The 22,290-nt window shown below is 38.2% G+C and overlaps 1 protein-coding gene and 1 long non-coding RNA gene across 4 annotated transcripts; one reads left to right on the top strand and one right to left on the bottom strand.

Moving 5' to 3' along the window:
* Window positions 1-994: 994 nt before the first annotated feature.
* Window positions 995-22,175, bottom strand: LOC114243741 (protein VAC14 homolog). 3 transcript variants are annotated; one of them, XM_089735456.1, is made up of 14 exons: window positions 21,820-22,166; window positions 20,327-20,477; window positions 19,860-20,090; window positions 17,296-17,513; window positions 16,939-17,059; window positions 16,648-16,786; window positions 16,335-16,558; window positions 15,562-15,676; window positions 15,226-15,331; window positions 14,744-14,918; window positions 14,561-14,679; window positions 12,456-12,695; window positions 11,452-11,640; window positions 995-1,506 (listed from the first exon to the last, which is right to left on the bottom strand). In XM_089735456.1, exons 1-13 carry the CDS (start codon window positions 21,921-21,923, stop codon window positions 11,487-11,489), a joined length of 2,097 nt encoding a protein of 698 aa, XP_089591582.1. In that variant the 5' UTR covers window positions 21,924-22,166; the 3' UTR covers window positions 995-1,506; window positions 11,452-11,486. The 3 variants fall into 3 exon arrangements, with proteins under 3 accessions (XP_089591582.1, XP_089591583.1, XP_028031141.2); XM_089735457.1 differs by lacking the exon at window positions 995-1,506 and having other exon boundaries at window positions 10,319-11,640; window positions 21,820-22,175; XM_028175340.2 differs by lacking the exon at window positions 995-1,506 and having other exon boundaries at window positions 10,319-11,640; window positions 16,663-16,786; window positions 21,820-22,175.
* Window positions 20,914-21,976, top strand: LOC149500903 (uncharacterized). Its single transcript, XR_016324703.1, has 2 exons — window positions 20,914-21,050; window positions 21,774-21,976. It is a non-coding gene; the product is annotated as an uncharacterized LOC149500903 (long non-coding RNA).
* Window positions 22,176-22,290: the final 115 nt, after the last annotated feature.

The raw sequence follows: 22,290 nt of genomic DNA, 5'->3' as shown, positions 1-22,290 counted from the left end.
AAGATGCCCCCAAGACTTAATCATTTTGATCTTGATATAGCATTATATACATCAACAACTACCTTAAAATTGCTCATAAAGTTGGAATTTGTCCCTAATCGCCCCATTTTACGGTAACCAACAAAAAAAAGTTCACTATTTCTAAACGAGAACCAAAGGACAAATTGTTGTTGTTGACAGTATATGAACAAGCACAGCCTTATAACACAGTAGTTCCCCGGACTGTACGACCCGTGGATGCAATGGGGTTGGCAACTGTCAAAGTGGCGCTGGTGTGCATTGTTCCCATAACATTCAATATTTGTATTGGAATTTTTGATTAAAAATTATTTTAAGCACAATGACGCGTTGTTTTGTACCAATATGCTCAGAAATTGGAGTACATCAATTCCCGAAGGACAAGAAAATTAGAAGACTGTGGTTAAAGGCCATTTGACGCGAAAAAAGTACTCCCACAAAAAGTTCGAGGTTATGTCGTAAACACTTTGTGGAATCTGACTATGAAAACATTAGTAAATACACAGGTATGCTTCTTTCTGTCAAATATTTATAATGCATGACTAGGTGTAGCACACATCTTTGTTCTCTTATTAAAAAAATCCAATAATAATTAGTTAGGCATACTATTAGTTGCTAACAAATTTTGCAAGTAGATTTATGCTGTAAGGAACCTTTTAACAAACACAAAATCAGACTGGAAGAAACACATTCCTCATGAGCTGTTGTTCATTATCAGCTGTTACTATTGAAAGTTCTATCTAAATGGCTGCATCCATTGCAATAACAAATATTTTGAAACTATGGTCAGGTTTCCTTGTGATAGTATATTTAAATGTTATTCTTTGTGTTGTAGGTGTCAAACATTAACATAAATATCTGAAGAAAGGTACCATCTATATTTTTATGGAATGTGAAACCAGTTTCTGAAGAAACAAAAAGTAGAGAAGTTACTTATGTAATTTTAGAGAAGGAATTGTCAATAAAAATAATTAAAAATATTCCTGATTTTTTATTTCGACAAGTGTGTATAGTTATAATATAGATGTTTTTCATACAATGCTTCTTTGAAAATATTTTCATAAAAGATATCTAATTTATTTAACATATTATTTATAAAATTATTGTCTTTTTCAACATAAATCACTTTGATGTCCTTGTAGGTGTAAATGACAAAGTTGCAGTATGTTTTGCCTGATCAGTATAACTGTCCTTGGATTTGATAATAATATGGGCAGGTTTTTTTTTGAGACAATATCCCGTTACATTGTTCTAAGTAAGGCACCGTTGTTATATTTATTTCATGTTTTCTGCTAGCGTATGGACATTTCACTTCAATTATAGCTTCTTCGCCCAACACACCATCAGGAGATGCAGCAAGATATGGGCGCTCTTGGCTATTGAAAATGCCACATGGTTCCACTAGCAAATCATATATATTAGCATATTTTGCTAGAGCATTTTTTTCATTTTGTGTCAAAATAAAAATTTTGGTCATGTAGCTCTAATCTGAAAAAAGCAAAATAATACATTAGTTGGTAGGTAATGTGTGTAATATGAGCAATTCTTTTTGCACATGCTACAAGGAATAAAGTTCCTAAGGTACACAATTTAATATTATTATTATAATAGCTACCGGAAACAGTTTGAGAGAAGTTTTCTAAGTTAAAATAAAACATCAACATTGTACCTTTCGACAAAATCCACTTTTTTTATTCGTAAAGATGCCACACGTTTTCTCAACTCCTCCTTTAATTCTTTAACTATCCAGTTGGAATACATATTGTAAAACTGTTTAGCACTACTTAGAAAGTAATAAGAACCGTATCAAAGTCACAAAATGCTGAAATATCACGAACGCAAAACACACAAAATGGCGGCTCTCTCTGACAAGGGAACAAGCTACGCTGGCGACATCTGAGAAAAGCTTTGACCGGCCAACCCCATTAAAACTACTTTAACGGATTGATATCGCGTTTTTATTGTCATTATATTACTTCCCACGTTAAAGTCCCCGGCACGTAACTTGGCAAGAGTCGTTAGCTGATGGGCACAAGTCGTTTTTTAGGTCTCTTTGGTTGTCAAACGGGACGCGGGGAAAGACGTAGCACCGTTCCGAGCGCGCCATTGGTGAGTCAGTCGACCCTCCCCTCCCGCACCGCGTCCACGTTCCCTTCGCTCCCGGTTACACATACGCCTACTAAATTGTAGGAACCCTTTGTTTACATTGAGTTTTTGTAACAAGTTATTATTGTTTTAAGTTTGTTTGCAATGCCAGGATCAAATACCAATGACCATATAGATAGCCGATTCAGTCACTGAGCGTTTTATTATTTACGCCAGTGACGTGTACAACTGTGATCAACCTGGTGCATCAGAACTTACAAGGTTTGATGGGTAAAGAACTTGAAATTGATTTGTTCCTAGATTTTAATAAAGTCAATGTTCTATGTGTAACTGAACATTGGCTTAAAAAATATGAATTAAATTGTAATTTTAAAAATCACCAGGTTGTGAGTTCCTTCTGCAGAGAGAATGCTATACGAGGTGGCTCACTGATCATTGTTAATAAAGATTATAAATGTAAGGAACGTAGAGACATTGTGAGCCTCTCTGTGGAACGGATTATTGAAATGGCCTGTGTAGAGCTTGAGCGATTCATTGTTGTAAGTGTGTACAGACCTCCTGATGCGTTATATGATTCTTTTGAAAATATTTTGGAAAATGTATTGCTAAAGCTTTCTGTCTCTAATAAACAAATTTTTGTATGTGGTGATTATAATATCAATCTTTTAGAAAACACAAATACCACTATTAGATTCAGAACATTGTTAAAGTCATATAACCTCCCAAACTTATTTCTAGAGCCTACTAGGACAACGACCACATCGGCAACATGTTTAGATAACATATTTACAAATGTAACACCGATTAACAAAAAAATTATTAATCAATTAACATCAGACCATAGTGGACAATTTGTGTCTTTTGAATCTATTATGAATTCTAAAGATAAAAATACTCTTGTGATTGTTCCTATTAATAAAAAACGAATTGAGAAGTTTAGAAATAATATTAAGCAAGAACATTCAGAAATTATTTATAACAAAAACCCAAATTTATCATACCAGAATATGTTTGAGAGAATTAATATGGTCTTTACTGATGTATTTATTCCTAAAACTGTAACATTAAAAAACAAAACGGTGTTCAGCGAGTGGGCCACCACCGGAGTGTACAAAAGTAGAAAAAAATTGTATGATCAGTGTGCTTAGTGCGAGTTTTGTAACGTTCTCACTAGCGAGCCAGTTTGCTCAAATTTGTATGCAATTGGAACAGCGCCCCTAGCGGCAAACGTACTCGGTGTTATTTTGTGAGTGCGAGTTCATATTAACGTTGTGATCTCGTAACCGAGTAATTTTACCGAAATGAGTACTACGAATGACATTTGTGCGAGTGCGTGTTACAAATTAGTGGATTTTAACGTTTCGATCGATTATTTCTTTAGTAGTTTTATTTTTCCAACTAGAGAGGCAAAAATATCATGCCATAGAGCCTAATCTTATTTTATGAAAAATGATAATATGGAGTGAAATGGATTTGATTAATTTGAAGCATTAATCAATTGGCATGGAATGAAATGAAATGAGATCAGATAATATGGGATAAAATATAATCTCTGCAAAATGCTGATTATATACTGAGATTTTTTTCAGTGGACCTTTTCGAAGACTTCGAGAAGCTACGTCCAGCGGTTTTGTTTAATTTTTTTAAATTTTCGCACTTTCACAGATACTAAACAGTTAATAAACCCACGTTACTTTGTTATTGCACAGATGGGTGGACGAGCTCCCGGCCCACCTAATCTTAAGTGGTTACCGGAGCCCATAGACATCTACAACGCAAATGCCGCCTCCCACCTTGAGATATTAGTTCTAAGGTCTCAGTATAGTTACAACGGTTGTCCCACCCTTCAAACCGAAACGCATTACTGCTTCACGGCAAAAATAGGCAGGGTGGTGATACCTACCCGTGCGGACTCACAAGACGTCCTACCACCAGTAATTACAAAAATTAATTTTGCGGGTTTGATTTTTATTACATGATGCTATTCCTTTACAGTGAAAGTCAATCGTAAAAATTTGATAAGTACGTATTTCATTAGAAAAATTGATACCCGCCGGCGGGATTAGAACACCGGTGCATTGCAAGATACGAATACACCGGACGCCTTAACCTTTAGGCCAGGACAGTCTCAAAATTACACTTATACACGAAGAAATATTAAATACGCATTAACTAAGAAACATTAAATAGACAAAATAAAACAATTCACACAATTTAGCTCCTCGCGGTCCCTCCAAAATGTCTTTTCATCTTTTTTTCCTAGTTGTTCAATTGTAAATGAATAAATCAAAATCAAATCGAGTTTACGTTCTATACAGTGAAAAATGAAGAATTGTGAGTGTGAGTTGAGATATGCTACTCGCTTCGCAGGGCGTTTATTCACCGAGAGCAGCAATAATATTATTTCTCGTATATTGGTAGCACGTGATGTTTTGGCATTAGACCGTCTAAATGAAATACAACGCATTTTAACAGCATTTTAATGGGAACCGCCTACTTTCAAATTTATTCGGGTAATGTCACGTGTTCAATACTATTTTGTACCTTTAGAATTAAAGTGGCTCAACCCAAAATTCTTAGTTTCTGGTAAACTTCAATATTGTAATACAATAATTGTATTTTTTTAGTTTTTCGGTTTAAACACTTTAAGGCATGCCATTTTATTTGAAAAAGACAGAAAGAGTACTTTGTCCTTTTCTAGACTAAAAGAGACTGTTTAATTTTATAAGCTGATAGAATAATATAGAAAAGAATAATAGGATACCCTCTAATCGTCACATTGGAAAAAGGTATGGCTTTATCATTTTATCATTTAAATTATTTTTTATTGCACTTATAAAACTAATTTAATTTACAATATGTAACTACATATATCTATAACTAATCCGTACTAGTCAAATTCCTCATAAATTGTCAATATTCTTAATAAAATTCCTATTAATAATATACAAGTACAAATGTTGAGCTGCTTGCCAGAAATGAATAGTGATAATGAATAATAGTGTTTTGTTTTTTTGTTGTTTCCTTGTAGGCTGCCTGTAATAATCAAAATCTGTGTGAAAGGCAATAAATGACTTTATTATTACCTACTAATGGTAGTCCAGTGGTCGAAATTTGACCATAATTTATTTAAATTTTAAGTTTGAACATTATTATAGTTCTATTGTCACCTTTCTATTATCATCCTTTCTATAATAATCATTGCTCTATGTCGCCAAGGCTACATTATAGAAAAATAATATTAAAGACAAAAAATATTAATCTATTCTCAATTTGACCACAGATTGATAAATCAATAAACAAAAAAAGTATAAATGCATGTGTGTGTGTGTGTGTGTCAAATACATGGTAATGTGTGTAAGGTTTTTTTATTCATTTAGTTTATTTTTTTATTGTTTATGCACAATTAAAAAAAAAAATTAGCAATCTGCACTACTTCTCTATATTCTTTATGAGTGTGGGAAATTTCATACTTCTCCGTCCGCGCAATTTTCGTAAAAAGGAGTCCAACATTTTTGCTGCACGTATTACCTACTTAAAATGTAGGTTCTTAATAATAATACATAAGTGTTTTGAAATATAAAACTAATCTTAAATTCTTTAGTTATACCACTTCCATTCTAAGGGTGCAATTTCGTAAACAAACTTTGCCGTAATGGCGTAACCTTTAAAATACACGAAAACTGCCCAGCATAAACATATTTTTTTAGTAACTTTAATAGAAGTATTAGAATTAGAAGTTTATTATAGAATTTATTTAATTGTAATTACATATTTAGACATACTTAACATAATTAATCTTGGAATAGGTAATTATTTCAGCTTTTTTTAATTAAAGAAATTATGTTTACATAGGTTTAATCTTTTACCCGTTGAACGTTTATAAAATGATTGTATTTACGGTAATAGTGTTGATGATCTTCATTAGGTGGCCCAAATATACTAAAATTATTACGAGCATCCATCCTTATTTATAAATGTGTAAAGAAGCAAAATTATTATTACATTGTTCAAATTTCTATATAATTTATAAATATAAATCTGTACGTATGTACCTGTAAATATGTATATTGCGCGCGCGTGTGTGTGTGTGTGCGCGTGTGTATGTGCGTGTGTGTATATATTTCTATAATAGATAGATACACAGTGTGCAATTCATTTCGAAATTATTCTTGCCCATTTAATGGTTGTCTGGAAGAGATCACTCTTAGCGATAAGACCAAGAAAAAATGTTTCACAATATTTATTCATTTTGTGTACAATAAAGAATACTCTTTCACTGGTGGTAGGACCTCTTGGGAGTCCACACGGGTAGGTACCACCACCCCGCCTATTTCCGCCGTGAAGCAATAATGCGTTTCGGTTCGAAGGGTGGGGTACCTAGCCGTTGTAACTATACTGAGACCTTAGAACTTATATCTCGAGGTGGGTGGCGCATTTACGTTGTAGATGTCTATGGGCTCCAGTAACCACTTAACATCAGGTGGGCTGTGAGCTCGTCCATCCATCTAAGCAATAAAAAAAAAGCAACTCTATCTCGCTCTCTCTCTCTCATCAAACAACTCTTTAAAAAAAAGCAATGATTTAATAAGAATTAAATGAAAAAGCAAAGAATTAATATGTATTTACAACTAGCTAGACGTCTATAAAATTTTCTAACCGAAAAAATATATGTGTATAAACCATTAGAATAGATAAAACCTTAAAAAACAACATTATTATTAAAAACGAAAGAAAAAATCTTGATATTGTATTGGTTTCACGGCAAAATTTTTAGTGACTACTTAACTTGCTTGAAAGTGAAGAAATACTCTCAAAGTCCATTAATTTGCAACTCGCACTCGCGCATACAATAATCGAGAGCCTCACTTCGGTAAAGCTATTCGATACATGAGACAGCAACATAAACAAACCTTCTCTCTCCCACAAAATGAGATTCATAAGCTTACCACTAGGTGGCACTGATACAAACTCACACAAATTAAACATAACATTAACATCGACTGAGTAATTAAAAAAACTCGCACTAAGCACAGGTACATTACCCATTACCCGACTAATTATAAATATCGTTAGAAAGCTTGGCATTTCAATTAAACGCCTTAAAAAAAACCTTGCGTGTTACCAATATAAAAGAAAAAAATATCGCTTCTCAAGATGAATAAACGTCCTGCAAATCGAGTAACTCGCACTCAGAGCTCCGCACGTTTCACCGTGAAGAGCGTACACTCGATGCGAGTCAATCGATTCCATTTTTGAAACTCGCACTAAGCCTACTGTACTCTGAAAAAGCTTATAATAATGATGAAACATTTCATCAATATGTCAGGAACTATTCCAAACTATTTAGAAAAGTTTGTTTAGCGGCAAAATCTTTACATTTAAGTGATTTAATCAAAAATGCCCCTGACAAGATAAAGATGACTTGGAACATCATTGGTAGAGAAAGTGGAAAAGTCAGAAATAGCCATCAAGAATTCTCGTTAAAAATAGACGATAAATTGGTAACTAGTCATGAAGATGTGGCTAATGCTTTTGAAAAGTTTTTCTCTGACATTCCAGTTTCAACTACCACATCTCTAAATTCATCCCCCACAGCAGCTGAAATATTATTGCATAACCATGTCAAGAAATGCAATGAAATTTTTAAATTTAAGAAAATTAATTCAAACAATATAATAAAAAGTTTTAATAGCCTTAATGTAAAAAATACAGCTGACTTGTGGGGAATATCAGTAAAGGTTTTGAAGTCTGTAATAGACATTATTGCTTCTCATCTTGTTAGTATTTTTAATGATTGTATTAAGTGTGGTGTATTTCCTGACTTAATGAAACATAGTAAAGTGATTCCTCTTTTTAAATCTGGTAGTACTGATGACCCCTCTAACTATAGACCTATTTCAGTACTCCCTACGTTGAGTAAAATCTTTGAAAAAATTATTTTGACACAACTTTTAGAACATTTCAATTCAAATAACCTGCTTCATAATAAACAATTCGGGTTTACAAGGGGTCGCTCTACAACTGATGCAGGTGCTTATCTAATCAAAAATATATTTCAATCTTGGGAGGAATCGCATGATTGTCTTGGAATTTTCTGTGACTTATCCAAAGCATTTGACTGTGTTGAACATGAAACATTGGTGAGGAAACTACATCACTATGGTATTAGGGATGGTGCATTGGAACTTATTACTTCCTATTTATCAGGAAGGATACAAACAGTAGATGTGAAAGGAAATAGATCTTCAGGCACCACGTTGAAAATGGGTGTACCTCAGGGTTCCATTTTGGGTCCTTTTTTATTTCTAATATATATAAACGATTTGCCTAGTTTTATTGAGTCCCGACACGAGGTCGTATTATTCGCAGATGATACATCTTTATTATTTAAAATTAAACGACAATTACAAGTCTATGACGAAGTGAATGATGCGATTTCGTGTGTGGTTCATTGGTTCCGTATCAATAACCTATTATTGAATAGTAAGAAAACGAAATGTATTAAATTTACTTTAAAATGTATTAAATCATCTTTAAATGTGAGACAAGTAGATAGTAATGTAATTGTTTCTGAGGAATCATTGGAGCTTGTTGAGTCAACCGTATTTCTTGGTATAACAGTGGACTCCAAACTGCAGTGGGGACCTCATATTCATAAATTGGCGAGTAAGCTTAGCTCTGCAGCATACGCAGTAAAAAAAATTAGAATGTTAACAAATGCGGACACGGCTCGTTTAGTTTACTTTAGTTACTTCCACAGTGTCATGTCCTATGGCATTTTGCTATGGGGCAATGCGGCCGATGTAGAAATGATATTTATTCTGCAGAAAAGAGCTATACGTGCTATTTATAACATGCACTCAAGGGAATCCCTGAGGGAAAAATTTAAAGAAATTAAAGTTCTCACTATGCCATCCCAGTACATCTTTGAAAATTTGATGTATGTTCGTAAACATATTGAGGAGTTTCCTAAGATGTCGGACATACATAATAGAAATACTAGGAACAAACACAAGCTTGTTGTGCCGATGAGTAGGTTACATAAGATACGAAATTCATTCGGGTGTTTGTCTGTGCGCCTGTACAACAAAATCCCACAAGATGTTCAGAACCTACATATACATAGGTTTAAGAAAACTATTAAAGAACATCTGTGCAATAAAGCTTACTATAAAGTCAATGATTATCTAGAAGATTGCACAAAGTGGGAATGAGTTGCTCGCTCCGGGAATTTCAATATTGTAAAATTGTTATGTTATAATTACTTATTGTAATATGAATATTTTAAAAAAAAAAAATTTAAAATAAAAATCTATTTAAAAAAAAAAAAAAAAAAACATGCCCGCTGAGTTTCTTGCCAATTCTTCTCAGGACGGAGGCTAATTCTTGTGAATTGGCGGTAATTCTTTTGACGTTCAACAAGTATGTACTTTCATTTATGTTGAATAAAACTTTTTTGATTTGATTTGATTTGATTTGACGACAGCGACGAGACTTATATCGAGGATGAGGAGCCAACTCCTTCCACCAGCTCAGGTGTACCATAAATTTAATGCAAGGGGTAGCACTATTAGAAAATGATATTGACGACGGCGACACATAATTTTTAATATTAAGTATATTTTTTTAAATAAACTTCTTAACTTTTTTTATTTATTTTATTTATAACACCTAATACCTACCATTAAGTACCTACCTAATACCTACTATTAATACCTACCTTCACGAATTCTTCTCTTTTCTTTAATTTTCTTCTAAACAGACATGATTGAAAATAAATTATTTAATAATAATCGTAGAATAATGCAGCCAATAAAAGTGACCATTTTTGCTGTTGCATTAAGTGCACTATGCGCGACCTTACTACACGGAAACCTTGCCAACTTACGTGCCGGCGAGTGTACGAATGCATTAGATGTCCTGATCGCGGACAAGCGAGTTGTCATTTGTTGGCATTTGAACATTGCGCTAGCTGTGCAGATTATTTTTGAATAAAAATATTTCTAGACTTTTTTTTATTTCTCACAGAACGTACCTAACAACAGTATTTTAACGTAGGATAATGAGAAACGCGAGATCGCGTATTGTAAAATTAGTTATAATTAAACTTCGTAATATTTAAATCAGGCTATAAAATCTTTGAAGGGTAATAAACTAAGTCATTGTCATTGACGATGCACAAAAAAAACTGTACTATAATACACTTTATTGTACGTCTCAAGTTAATTGGAACAAATATACTTAATACATAAAAATATTAAGATAATCAGACACCCAAAATATTAAAAATTATAAAAAGTCGATTTTTACATCCAACATATAAAACTCTTGTAAAATATCTTTAAAATGTTGACAGTATCACTAAAAGTGAAGAGAGAGGATGTATAATTAGTTAGGTAAATTACACTGGCAGTTTCCTTGAGATGTAGGTTCGTCACGGCGATAACGAATAACGTCGTGTAAACAAATGCAAACAGCGCGACTACCGGGCGGTGGGTGTGGCCCGCGGGCCGCGCGCCCTCTACGCAGCGAAAGTAAATTAAACAATCTTTATGTATATTATTAAAAATCTATCTCTTAAAAATTTTATAATTTTTATTATTTAAAAAAATTCATAATAAACATTCTTCAATAAACTCAATTGATATAATAATATATAGTAATATTTTTTTTTAAACAATATTCCTAGCCTTCTCTATCTCATAATAATAGCGAAATAAAACTTGTTCAAATTCATAAATATTTGGTCCGAGAATTCAAGGTAACGTTCGGAACGAAACAATTTGCCGAAACACCCATCGCTACGTTCAGCCATGTCATTGATAATGTCAATGCACACAGGCAGCCAGACTGCGGCAACCGAAACATTTGAGCAACCAGTTATAGCGGCCAATCGACGTCCATTTATGATCCTTTCGTCGAGCGATTTGGACTTTTATCTCGAAAAAAAACGCAAAGCCAAGAAAAACCACTGGATTCATTCTCTTTTTCTAGAACGGCACTCAAAAAGCTTATTCTATAGTATACTATTTTAGAGATGTATGCAGCGGCTTGGCTCTGCCCCTGGCATTGCTGAAGTCCATGGGCAACGGTAATCGCTCACGATCGGGTGGGCCGTATGCTCGTCTGCCTACAAGGGCAATAAAAAAAAAGATGTTCATAAATATCCAGATTGGTTTTTTTAAATACAAGAGATTGTACAAGCATGCTGTGTCATATAACGAACATGCATTGGGTGTTACAGCAGGTCGCGGGGAGCCCCCACCGGGCGTCGCGTCGGCCCTCTGACTGCTCAACACGGCTCATACAAGCGGTTACACTTACTTATAGCTAGATAGAGTACAGGGTTGTGTCGGCGGCTACGAGTAGGGCTTGTCGTAGAGCTTGTCCCGGGAGCGGTCGAGCGCGCGGTACTGGCGGTGTTGTGCCTGCACGGCGTGGAACTGTGCCAGCAGGGCGCCGTAGTCCAGGGGCTCGTCGTCCGCCGCCTCGGAGCCCTCCCTGGCGTCGCCTCTGGAAACGATCACACCGGCTTGGACGAACTTACATACAGAAAAGGGCCGTTCGGAGGGTGTGCGGAGGGATTCAGTTTCCTCTGTATTTTGTACCATATATTTCATGGAGTAAGGAGTTCATCCGTACTGCTTGGAGCCACTGTGTTCATCCACAGTGAATTTCTAAAGATCTTTTTTCCAAGTACCATCCGGTTTTGAAATGAGCTCCTCTCCACGGTGCTTCCCGAACACTATGACATGATGTGCTTATTCAAACGAGGCTTGCGGAAAGTTCTTAACGGTAGGTAGCGGCTTGACTATGCCCTTGGCATTGCAAACGTCCATGGGCGACGACCATCAGGTGGGCCGTATGTTCGTTTGCCTACAAGGGCAATAAAAATAACACGTGTGGCACTCGGGGACTGCCGTAGTAAAGCTATTGCATAGCATTTTTTATCAACTTATGGCATTATAATTAGACAATAATAATTTAATATTAAAACAATAAAAAATAAGACCACGCTATATTTATAAACGTTAACAAAAGCAAAACCTTAACTGTCCCCTTCACACTCATAAGCTAGACCGCGCGAGAGAGAGATGGGCAGACTTTTCATGATGCGCATGCAGTGTGACGTCACGCCGCGCGCCTATTCGCAAACATTACACAAGCGCAACGTGAGAATGTGTTGAACGCGAGCTGCATGGTAGGCGGAGTGTTAGGTCTTATTTTCGTTACGGAATTTCTTGGTTCGGTCGCAAAACCCGCGATAAAGCTATGCAATAGCTTAAAAAAAAAAGGTACTTATTAGGAAGGTAGTTAGTTGCCCGTACCGCGGCCGGTGCGGCTGGTGCGGCTGGTGCGGCGGCGGCAGGCAGTGCAGGCGGGCCCGCAGCGCGTGGAAGGCGTCGGACTGCGGCAGCAGCATGAGCAGGCCGAACAGCGCGGCGCGCAGGCCGCCGCTCTGCTCGGCCACCAGCTCCAGGCGCAGGTAGGCGAATATGGGCGACTCGATGAGCTGCACCAGCTTGTCCACCTCCGTCAGGAACTCCACGGTTATCTCGAGGTCGCCGCTGCGCCGCGCCGGTTAAGGTCATGCTCGAGCCGCTCAGTGGAAAAGGTATATACGCGTATTCATAGCATCATTTTGATCCTTTGTTTTTTCTATTTATTCTAGTGATCGCGAGGGGTCATAACTAGATTCGCCGAGTGAGTAGGGGAGCTCACGGGGCTCTAACCTGGTGACGTTGCTAACACTAGCCCTAGCAAGAGCCGTGCTTCACAGAATTTACCACTATGATCGCAATCGCGACCCACTGAGAAGATCCGGCGAGAAACTCAGTAAGCTGTTAGTTCACTGGTGATAGGACCTCTTGTGATTTCGCACAGGTAGGTAGAGCGCGCGTCACGTAAAAAGAACGCTGGAAGAAAGTGGAGGGGGTGTGTTTGCACATGGATACACTCGCGCACGAAAATACAAGTACTTTTGTTTTATTTTTAAAGTAATCTTTCGCTCGCGGCTTCGTATATTGGTTATAGGTATGTACAGTTTAGTAGTTCTGTACTCTTGTAGCTGTATGCAGTTACATTTTACAGGAGAGCGTAGAAAGATATCATAAGTTTGAAGTTAAAGTAGTTTATGAAATTTAAAGTTTAGGTAAAGTTATAAAGATGATAATTTCTCTTGATGTGAATTGTACGATAGTTAGTGATGCACTCTCTTGACTGTAATTAAATTCATATTATATTATTTGTTGTCACGCGGCAAAAAGTGGATCGCGTCGCGAGTAAGCATGAAGTTCTGGTACTGTTGGTGGTCGGCATTCGTTAACTATAATAAAATTGTACGGTGGTAAGATCGTACATGGTAGGTACATTAAAAATAATATATTAGATCGAATTTTATGAAATAGAATTAAAAACGTGTTTAATTTCTGCGTATAATGTTTAATCTGAATACGAACAGACAGACAGACAGACGGACGGACGGACGGACGGACAACAAAGTGATCAAAGGGTTCCGTTTTTTTCCTATTGAGGTACGGAACCCTAAAAATTAAATTAGACTCGGAACATTTTGTTGCCACTGCGGTTCGTTTCATGCATTATTTTAAATTATCAACTGCATTATTATCAGCCTCTTTCTTCATAAAACAATATACGTCATAAATCATTTTTCTCACTTTTCTATGTAAAACCATTTTGTAATTAAAACTTATGTGCGCGATAGTATTTTGAGAACGAACGTAACGTGAACCCAACGCGGAAAGCAAAGGTCGACTGACGAACCAATAGCACACCGGCAAGCATGCGGCAGGTGACCCGCCCGCCCCGCGCCGCACCCCATACCACCAAATACATCGATAAATAGCCTCGTGCGCAGCTTGACCGCCAGCGTTCTTTTTAAGTGACGCGTACTCTACCACCACCCTGCCTATTTCTGCCGTGAAGCAGTGATGCGTTTCGGTTTGAAGGGTGGGGCAGCCGTTGTAACTATACTGAGACCTTAAAACTTAGATCTCAAGTTAGGTGGCGCATTTACGTTGTAGATGTCTATGGGCTCCAGTAACCACTTAACACCAAGCGGGCTGGGAGCTTGTCCACCCAACTACGCAATAAAAAAAAAGTTAATGGATCGAGAGGATCCGTAACGATGTGTTTAAGACGACTTCGACCGTTTACCATTCGGTCCGCAGGATCGGGAATGATTCTAATCCAATAACGTTTTGAATTATTATCATTTAAAGTCGGTAGAGATCTTAAGGTCAGTCTTTCTCTTTCTCACCACATACGACAGACATAGTGTGGGGCGCGGGTACATTGACGTCATCGTTGACAACTATTGTTTGCATTACAGACATGATGTTATTGCATCGGATTGTGGAGCAGCTTCCTGTCGATTGAATTAGATTCCGTGTGTGTGGGTTGCGAAGGATACAAGGTGGCGATGAGCGTGTTGCAGTGCCGGTAGTGGTGCGCCAGCAGACACAGCGCCAGCAGCGACACGGGGCTGTGGCACCAGCAGCCGTGCAGCGCCAGGAACAGCGAGCGGCTCCACTGCAACAAGCGCCGCGTGAGCCCCGGCCCGCGGGGGCGCCGCCCTCCGCCCGCGCACACTCACCGGCTTGCTGCGGTCCTTCAGCAGCGCCCGCAGCTCGTACAGCTCGGCGGACGTCAGCAGTATGGTGTTGAGGATGTCCACCATGGTGGTCACGAAGCGGAGGTTCTTCTCCTGCTGCAGAATGTTCGCTAGGGCCCTGTATACGTCCTCCGCGTTCAGCAGGACGCACAGCTGCCTACAACATGGGCGCGCAGCCAGCACATGTCATGCATGTCAGCAACTATTCACTGTCCTGTACTTGACTGCAATTAACTCTATTCAAAAGTTAAGTTCGCCTTTTGTGCACTGAGCTTGTAGTACTAACGTGCGCGTGGAGTGCATCATAATATTTCAAATACATAATAAAGCGAGTTCCGTCCAACGTCAAATTTTGTGCAGCCGCTACTCGAGGCACGGGAAGAACACTTTTTACTCAGAAATAAAAGTTTTTTTTTAATAACAAAGAATTAAAAGGGTAAAAACAGACAAATACAAATTTATACCTGATAATGAAAGCTCCTCTGTCTTCCAACAGGTTCTCGTCTGCCGCCAAAAGCCTCAATAAAGCTTGTAGGAACTTGTAGTAGTAAGGACTAGACTGCAAATCTCCTGATCCAAAAAAATACTTTGTTGATATTTAGTGGTCAGGTCACGTCACGGCGGCCGCGTGAATAATTACTTCTAGTTAAACTATTATAGTTAGACTAGGGATGGAAACAAAAAAATCTTGCCTCTTTATAATATTAGTATAGAAAATAAGACATCATTTAAAGGTCTTAGTTACCAGGTCAAAAATCCCTTAAAAAAAATGATAACAACGTGTGGCAGAGGAGACTGACCGGCGGCGGAGCAGATCTCGGCCAGCACGGCGAGCGCGCGCCGCAGCACGTCGTGCGCCGCGTCCGTGAGGCTGCCCACCGCGCCCGCCCACACGCGCTCCGTCTCGCCGCACATCTGCCGCAACCAGCAACCAACAACCGACTCAACCTACGCTCTCAATCTCATCTTTTTTTATTTATTGCTTAATTGGGTAGACGAGCTCACAGCCTACCTGGTGTTAAGTGGTTACTGGAGCCCATAGACATCTATAAGTGAAAGGCGCCACCCACCTTGAGATACGAGTCCTACCTGTGCGAACTCACAAGAGGTCCTACCGTCGGCAAGAAATCCGAATTCTAGCGAAGAATCATTTTGTCTATTGAGATCGTTACAATTTTTAAATAAGTTCAATCGCGACCCGGCAGCTCTCTGCAACTTGTTCATAATTATGATATTTATTGATGTGTTATCGGCAACTCAAAAAACGCGACAAGGCAGCACCAGTAAGGGTTGCCTGTATACGGTTTTTTTAGCTGGTAACCCAAGAGGCTACTCCAGCTACGCCCGGACGAGTAGGTGAGCTGAAAGAATGCAGCGGCTTTGCTGGGTCGGAAATCACTCACCATCAGGGCGGGCCATATACTCGTCTGCCAAGGCTAGGTACGCCTTCGGGCTCAAACCGCTCGGTAATTATAGGGGGTGGGGTTACACACCTTGTAAACACTTTATTGGATGGAAATTTAGTTGTGCCCTATTCGTTATTACAATAGGGTGTTACGAAATATAAAGTGACCTGTTTGGGGAGCTTATTGTATAAGTGAAGGATCCAATCCAGGGCGGCCACTTTAGTGTGCACGGAGCTGTGGTGCAGCATCTGCGTCAGCACCCCCACCACGGCCTCCAGGTTGAGCGCGCCCCCCTCCTCGCCCCCCACCTCCTCACCACCCGCCTCCTCGCTCTCGGCAGCCAACAGTTTGATCAGTTGAAAGTTGACCGTGGCCGCCGTCTCCCGTATGCCTGTACGCTCTCGTTAAGGAAAACTTCGTTTGTTTCCGTCCTGGCGTTAGTTGCGTTAGTTGGGGCGCGTGGCCGGTGGCTGCAGATACACGGACAAAGGATACTCTTCCTTGGCTCGTCGGAGTATGCGTGGCAGGGCAGCACGGCGCACAGGATGCCCGAGGCGAAGGGCAGCATGGCGGCGCCGGCCAGCTCCACGAACTCCTTGAGCCACGTGATCGCCGTCAGCTGCGGACCCGACAACTTTACAATCAGCGACTCTTTACAACTCCTTAGAGATTGATATTGTCATTGTATCATACGACGTTTGGAAACTAAGCACCTTGATACTGAAAGACTGACGACTTAGTGACAGGCACTGCAGGACCCGCCTACCTTACCTGCAGCAGTTCCTCGGGCGACTGCGCGTGTATGATAAGGATGTTGATCATGGCTTGGAACTCTACTTTGGCTGGCTCTTTCTTAATGCTGCGGAGGAACTCGTTCAGCTGGACATCGCACCTGTAACGCCAGACATAGCTACGTCGGTACTTTGTGCTCACCGTGACAAACGTGATCAGGATTATTTAGGGCTTGGTAGAGAACGGAATACTCGTGGGTTATGCATATGACAATAACATTTATGCTTTGAGTATTTCTCAGTATTGAAAATTTAGGTTAGTCACGGCGAATAGTTAAGAGACATGTGTTTTCCCTCTCTCACCTTAAACAAAGCACTCAAAACAAGCCGAACTTACATCCTTCTGATCTCCGGGTTAGGATCGTCTAGCATCTTGAAGAGCCCGTCCAGCAAGTCCGGGAGATGGGCCAGCACGTTGAGGTCGGGCACGGCGTCCAGCACCGCCACCCAGGACACGGCGAGCTGCCGCGCCGGCGCCGAGCGCGTGTACATGCGCTCTCGCACCAGCCCCACCAGCGACGACAGCTCCACGGACCCGCTCTCGGTCACGATGTCCTGCCGAATACACTCGTGGTATTGACGAAGCAAAACGGAGCTGTGCTTGCGGCTACGCTCGCATTATGTTATTTGTATCAAAAAATGTGATTTATAAGCCATAGCGCAAACTGAAATAACTAACGACGCCCTCTACGAGTCCTACTGTACTCAGTAGGCAGCGGCGTAGGAAGCGCCCGTGGTTTTTAAAACTGTATTAACATTATATTCTGTAAATAAATGTAATGTTTTTCTTTAGTTATAGACCAAATATTAAAAATTCGAACTACATCAATCAAATTGTATTTGCACGACGACAGTCAGCGTGCAGCATCACGTGGACCGTACGGTCTTATAGCCACTCATATCAGTCAGTGGCACAGTGTAAGGCGTGGCTCAGTCGGGTGTCCAGATGCTCGGACACTTGGTCACTCCATCTTTTTTGGCTTCGACCTCTGGATCGTCTTCCATCTACTTTACCCATCACTTTGAGTCTCTCCCGGTTATCAGAGAGTTTTCTTGCTATATGACCAAAATACTGGAGCTCTCTATACTAGGCATATGGTGGATAGCCTCTGGTCAACTTTTAGTTCGTTGAAGATGGAAGCGTTCGTCCGGAAAGCCGTCCAAGAAATGCGCAACATGCGACACCAGCACCATATCTCAAACACGTCCATGCGTCGTCTGTCAGACTCTTTTAAGATCCAGGTCTCAGCGCCATACGAAAAGATTATGAAAACCAGCGTCTCAACAATTTACACTTTCGTCTTCTTTCTAATTATATGAAGCAAAGCATGTCAAGTGTAATACAAAATATACATAATTTAGCGCTGATTATATTGAAATACTGCGCTGAAATACTTCTAAACAAGGTACCGAAAAAGATTACTCACTACAAAAGACTACTGTGACCCACCGGCTCATGGCCAATCTGGTTAAATTTTTCAGTAACCACTTAAAAGCTGACTAATGAGCTAGGTCAACAACCTACTGCAATAAAAATGGTTAGAAAGTTATAATGCCTCCAGGCCTCTGGACAGTGGACTCAAGTGTCGAGTGAATCTAGTCTTATAAATAGCACGTACTTAAATGCTCCAACTGATCCCTTATCTGTCAAAATGCGATAAGTAGGCAGCATGGAAACCGTGATGTGAATTCTATCAACTTTTGTAATATATTGGATATTCTTCCATTTTAATTTTTTTATTGTGTATATGGGTGGACGAGCTCACAGCCCACCTAGTGTTAAGTGGTCAACGGAGCCCATAGACATCTACCACATCTTATTCAATTTTGCAAAGTTTAATGGGCGATATTTAACTCATAGATTAAGCAATTCACACACACATGCTTTCTATGTTTACACTAAATTTATTTTGCTTTATATATATATATGTCTCTATGCAATAATAAAAAATGTCAACATTATAAATTTTTGTGAATCTATACTAATATTATAAGGAGGAAAGATTTATTTGTTTGTTTGTTTCGAATAGGCTCCGAAACTACTGGACCGATTTGAAAAATTCTTTTTCCATTAGAAGCCGACATTGTCCCTGATGAACATAGGCAATTTTTTTTTATTTTTTTTTTTATTTTTTTTTTGTTTCATGTTTGTTTTAATGTTTCCGAAGCGAAACGAGGGCGGGTCGCTAGTTTTATGATAATCTTACATTATCTGTAATATACATTTTCATCAGCAGTCACAAATAAGAGTCATTTTACATATATGAAATGTGTGTTATCACATTCCTGTATTAACTACATTTTGCATTTGGGTTCTCCTTATCAGCCCACAGACATCCAGTCCACTGGCTTTACTAACATTAATTTAAAAAAGTGTGTTCCTGGGGAATGTATCTTATTTTCTGGATGAAAGTGTCCTTTTCTGTCAACTTAAAATTATAGTACTTTCATATTTACATATAATTAAATTTGACACTAAATTTTGAGTAATTTTTTCAATAAGTTGTATTAAATATTTTAGGATATTACTAAAATGAAAATTGCTGCTTAACTCTACTGAGCAACAGAGCTAATCCAACTATCACCTATTTGTCAACAATTTAAATAATTAATAACCTGCCAATAATATATTTGGATTGTTAAAATCAAGCATGCTGTCATGGATGCATTTTAAACTAATTCCTCTCAGCTAAAAAAACAAAAGTAATGTGGGACGCCCCCTGACTAGGTGGTGCGATGACCTCCAAACGGTGGCCGGAAAGAAGTGGATGAGGAGAGCCGTAGACCGGACTCAGTGGTGTGGATTGGGAAAGGCCTATGTCCAGCAGTGGACGACTGTGGGCTGTTGATGATGATGATGATGATGAAGAAAATAAAGGTAAGCTCTTTTTACCACAATACCTTGAGCAATCTATCCAACAATTCAGCAGCATGCTTCACCTGCTGCTCAGGATCAGCAGCGAGTTTAGCCAGCGCATCGAAAATTACAGGGAACTGTGATAAAGAAGCCCCTCGGACAATCTTCAGCACGTTGAACAATGCCTCAGCTGCTTGGTACCTTACACGAGATTCGCTCTCGCTGAAGCAAGCCACTATTGGATTTGTTAATTCTGGTAAATAATCTACTGATGCCTGCAAATAATATAGAACTGTATACAGGATATGACATAAATACCTAATTCTGTAAGAGTAATATTTATTATTGATTTTATGTTTATATGTTAGATAGTATATTCTCCATAATAATAGTCAAATTAAAAAATCCTAAGATTATGTAATTCAGGGTATTTGATGTAATACATTTTGTAAAGTTAAAAGTGGAACTGATAGACATGCTGAAATAAACAATATTAGTGTACCAAATGTACCTTGCCAAGCCCCACTGCTACAGTAGACAGACCCATAAGTGCTCCGTTTTTCATATTAGGATTAGTTGAAGACATCAAGTCCTGGCCCAAGACTTTGATCAATTTTTTTATTTGGCTAGTATTTTTTGCATCATTAAAATCTTTCACCATCCTGAAAACATTTTCCAGACCATCACTTAACTATTGTTTGTGATAACCACACATATTGTTACATCAACAATTTTATTTCAAATAGTAAAAGCTCTTTATTTGCAGGGTATAAGTTCCGTAAATATGCTGCAGATATGGAATGGTAATTTACATAAGTATATGAGATTATAGTGGATATGTTCCCAGGTAACAAAATAATAAGAAGTACTTACATAAAAAAAAACAAAATTTAATATAAGTTTTTGTCTTAAAGTTTTTGAATATAGGAATTAGGTTGCATTTTTTTATCCGCAAATAGTGAAAATGCATATGAAGGAAGCACAAATTAGGAGCTTAGTTCTGGTACATTGGTTCACATTTAAAAGTACATACTTTAAGCTATAGCAATAAATATCTAGTAGCTTCAAGGGGGTGGAACATAAACTGTGGAAACCATTCTGTGGAGAAACTGATGACATTTAAAATAGAAAAATTCTCATCTGCAACGGCTTGTCCTCAGTGAGCCAAAACCTATTCATTGGACTCACAATGTATAGAATGACTGATGAACATCCCCCTTCGACATACTAAATTGGTGAGCTTTTTCCATTGCTTAATATTTTAAACATTCCAATTTTATTAGAATAAAAACAAACTTTCATTCATATAGAATGATAATCTATTTATTAATTTGATAGAACTATAGCCTATTTAAAAATAATTGTATTTTGTAATGAATCTGTGACAGTTGCAATGAACAAAAGATAGTGAGGGCATCTGTTTCATTTTTATAACATTAATTTAAGGCTGCTGGCACATTTTGGTTATGTAAATTTCGTTTCATCTTCTAATATTTACTTATTTATAAATTTTGCCCAACAACGGTGCATCAAAATTACCATTATAAATTTTTTTTAAGTAAAAACTTCATATTCTAAGAGATTTAAAAATTATCAAAATTCAACAAATAGTAATTGGGAGAAGTAAAATGGCAAAATTGAAGTCTGAGGTATAACAACAAAATTAGGTGAAACAATCGCATGGATAGGTACCACCCCCCTGCCTATTTCTGCCGTGGAGCAGTAATGCATTTCGGTTTGAAGGGTGGGGCAGCCGTTGTAATTATACTGAGATCTTTAGAACTTATATCCCAAGGTGGGTGGCGCATTTACGTTGTAGATGTCTATAGGCTCCAGTAACCACTTAACACCGGGTGGGCTGTGCGCTTGTCCCATCTAAGCAATAAAAAAATAAAAAGGGATTGAGCTTAGGAAATGGGCTCCGAAAACTAAATAATTGATCAAACTTGTGTTCGCAGGATTAAGAGGAACATGATGAAATGATTATGAAAATGAAAGAATTACTTCTCAATCTCGACTCCAGCAACTTTTCTCTTCTCATATAATTTGTCGCAAAGCCCACGAACACAAGCTATGCTCAGCGGTGCGTAGTCTCGCTCGGACATCATGTATGTAATAGTTTATTTGAAATTTACAGAAACAGTAAAAATAATCTAATGATGAGCAATCCACGAAATCAATAAAAACTAAAACTACAAAACCATATTTTTTTTATAACTTGAAATTGACACATTTGAATAAATAATTACATAATTTATAATTTTAAAACCGAAGTGGAAATATGAATTCAATAAACTTTTGAAAACAAATGTACATTTACAAAACTCTTTGTTTATTTTGCAGTTGTCAAAACCATAGATAATACACTTGTTTTTTATTGCTCGATTCTCTTCTTTGTCGAATGACTCTGCCAATGTCAGGTAGATAAAATAAGTGATATCAGTACACTTATTGAGTCAAAAATGTAAATTTCAG

The sequence above is a fragment of the Bombyx mandarina genome, chromosome 19, assembly GCF_030267445.1.
Source record: "Bombyx mandarina strain Sakado chromosome 19, ASM3026744v2".
Lineage (NCBI taxonomy): Eukaryota > Metazoa > Arthropoda > Insecta > Lepidoptera > Bombycidae > Bombyx > Bombyx mandarina.
This window is presented reverse-complemented; position numbering and strand designations above follow the sequence as displayed.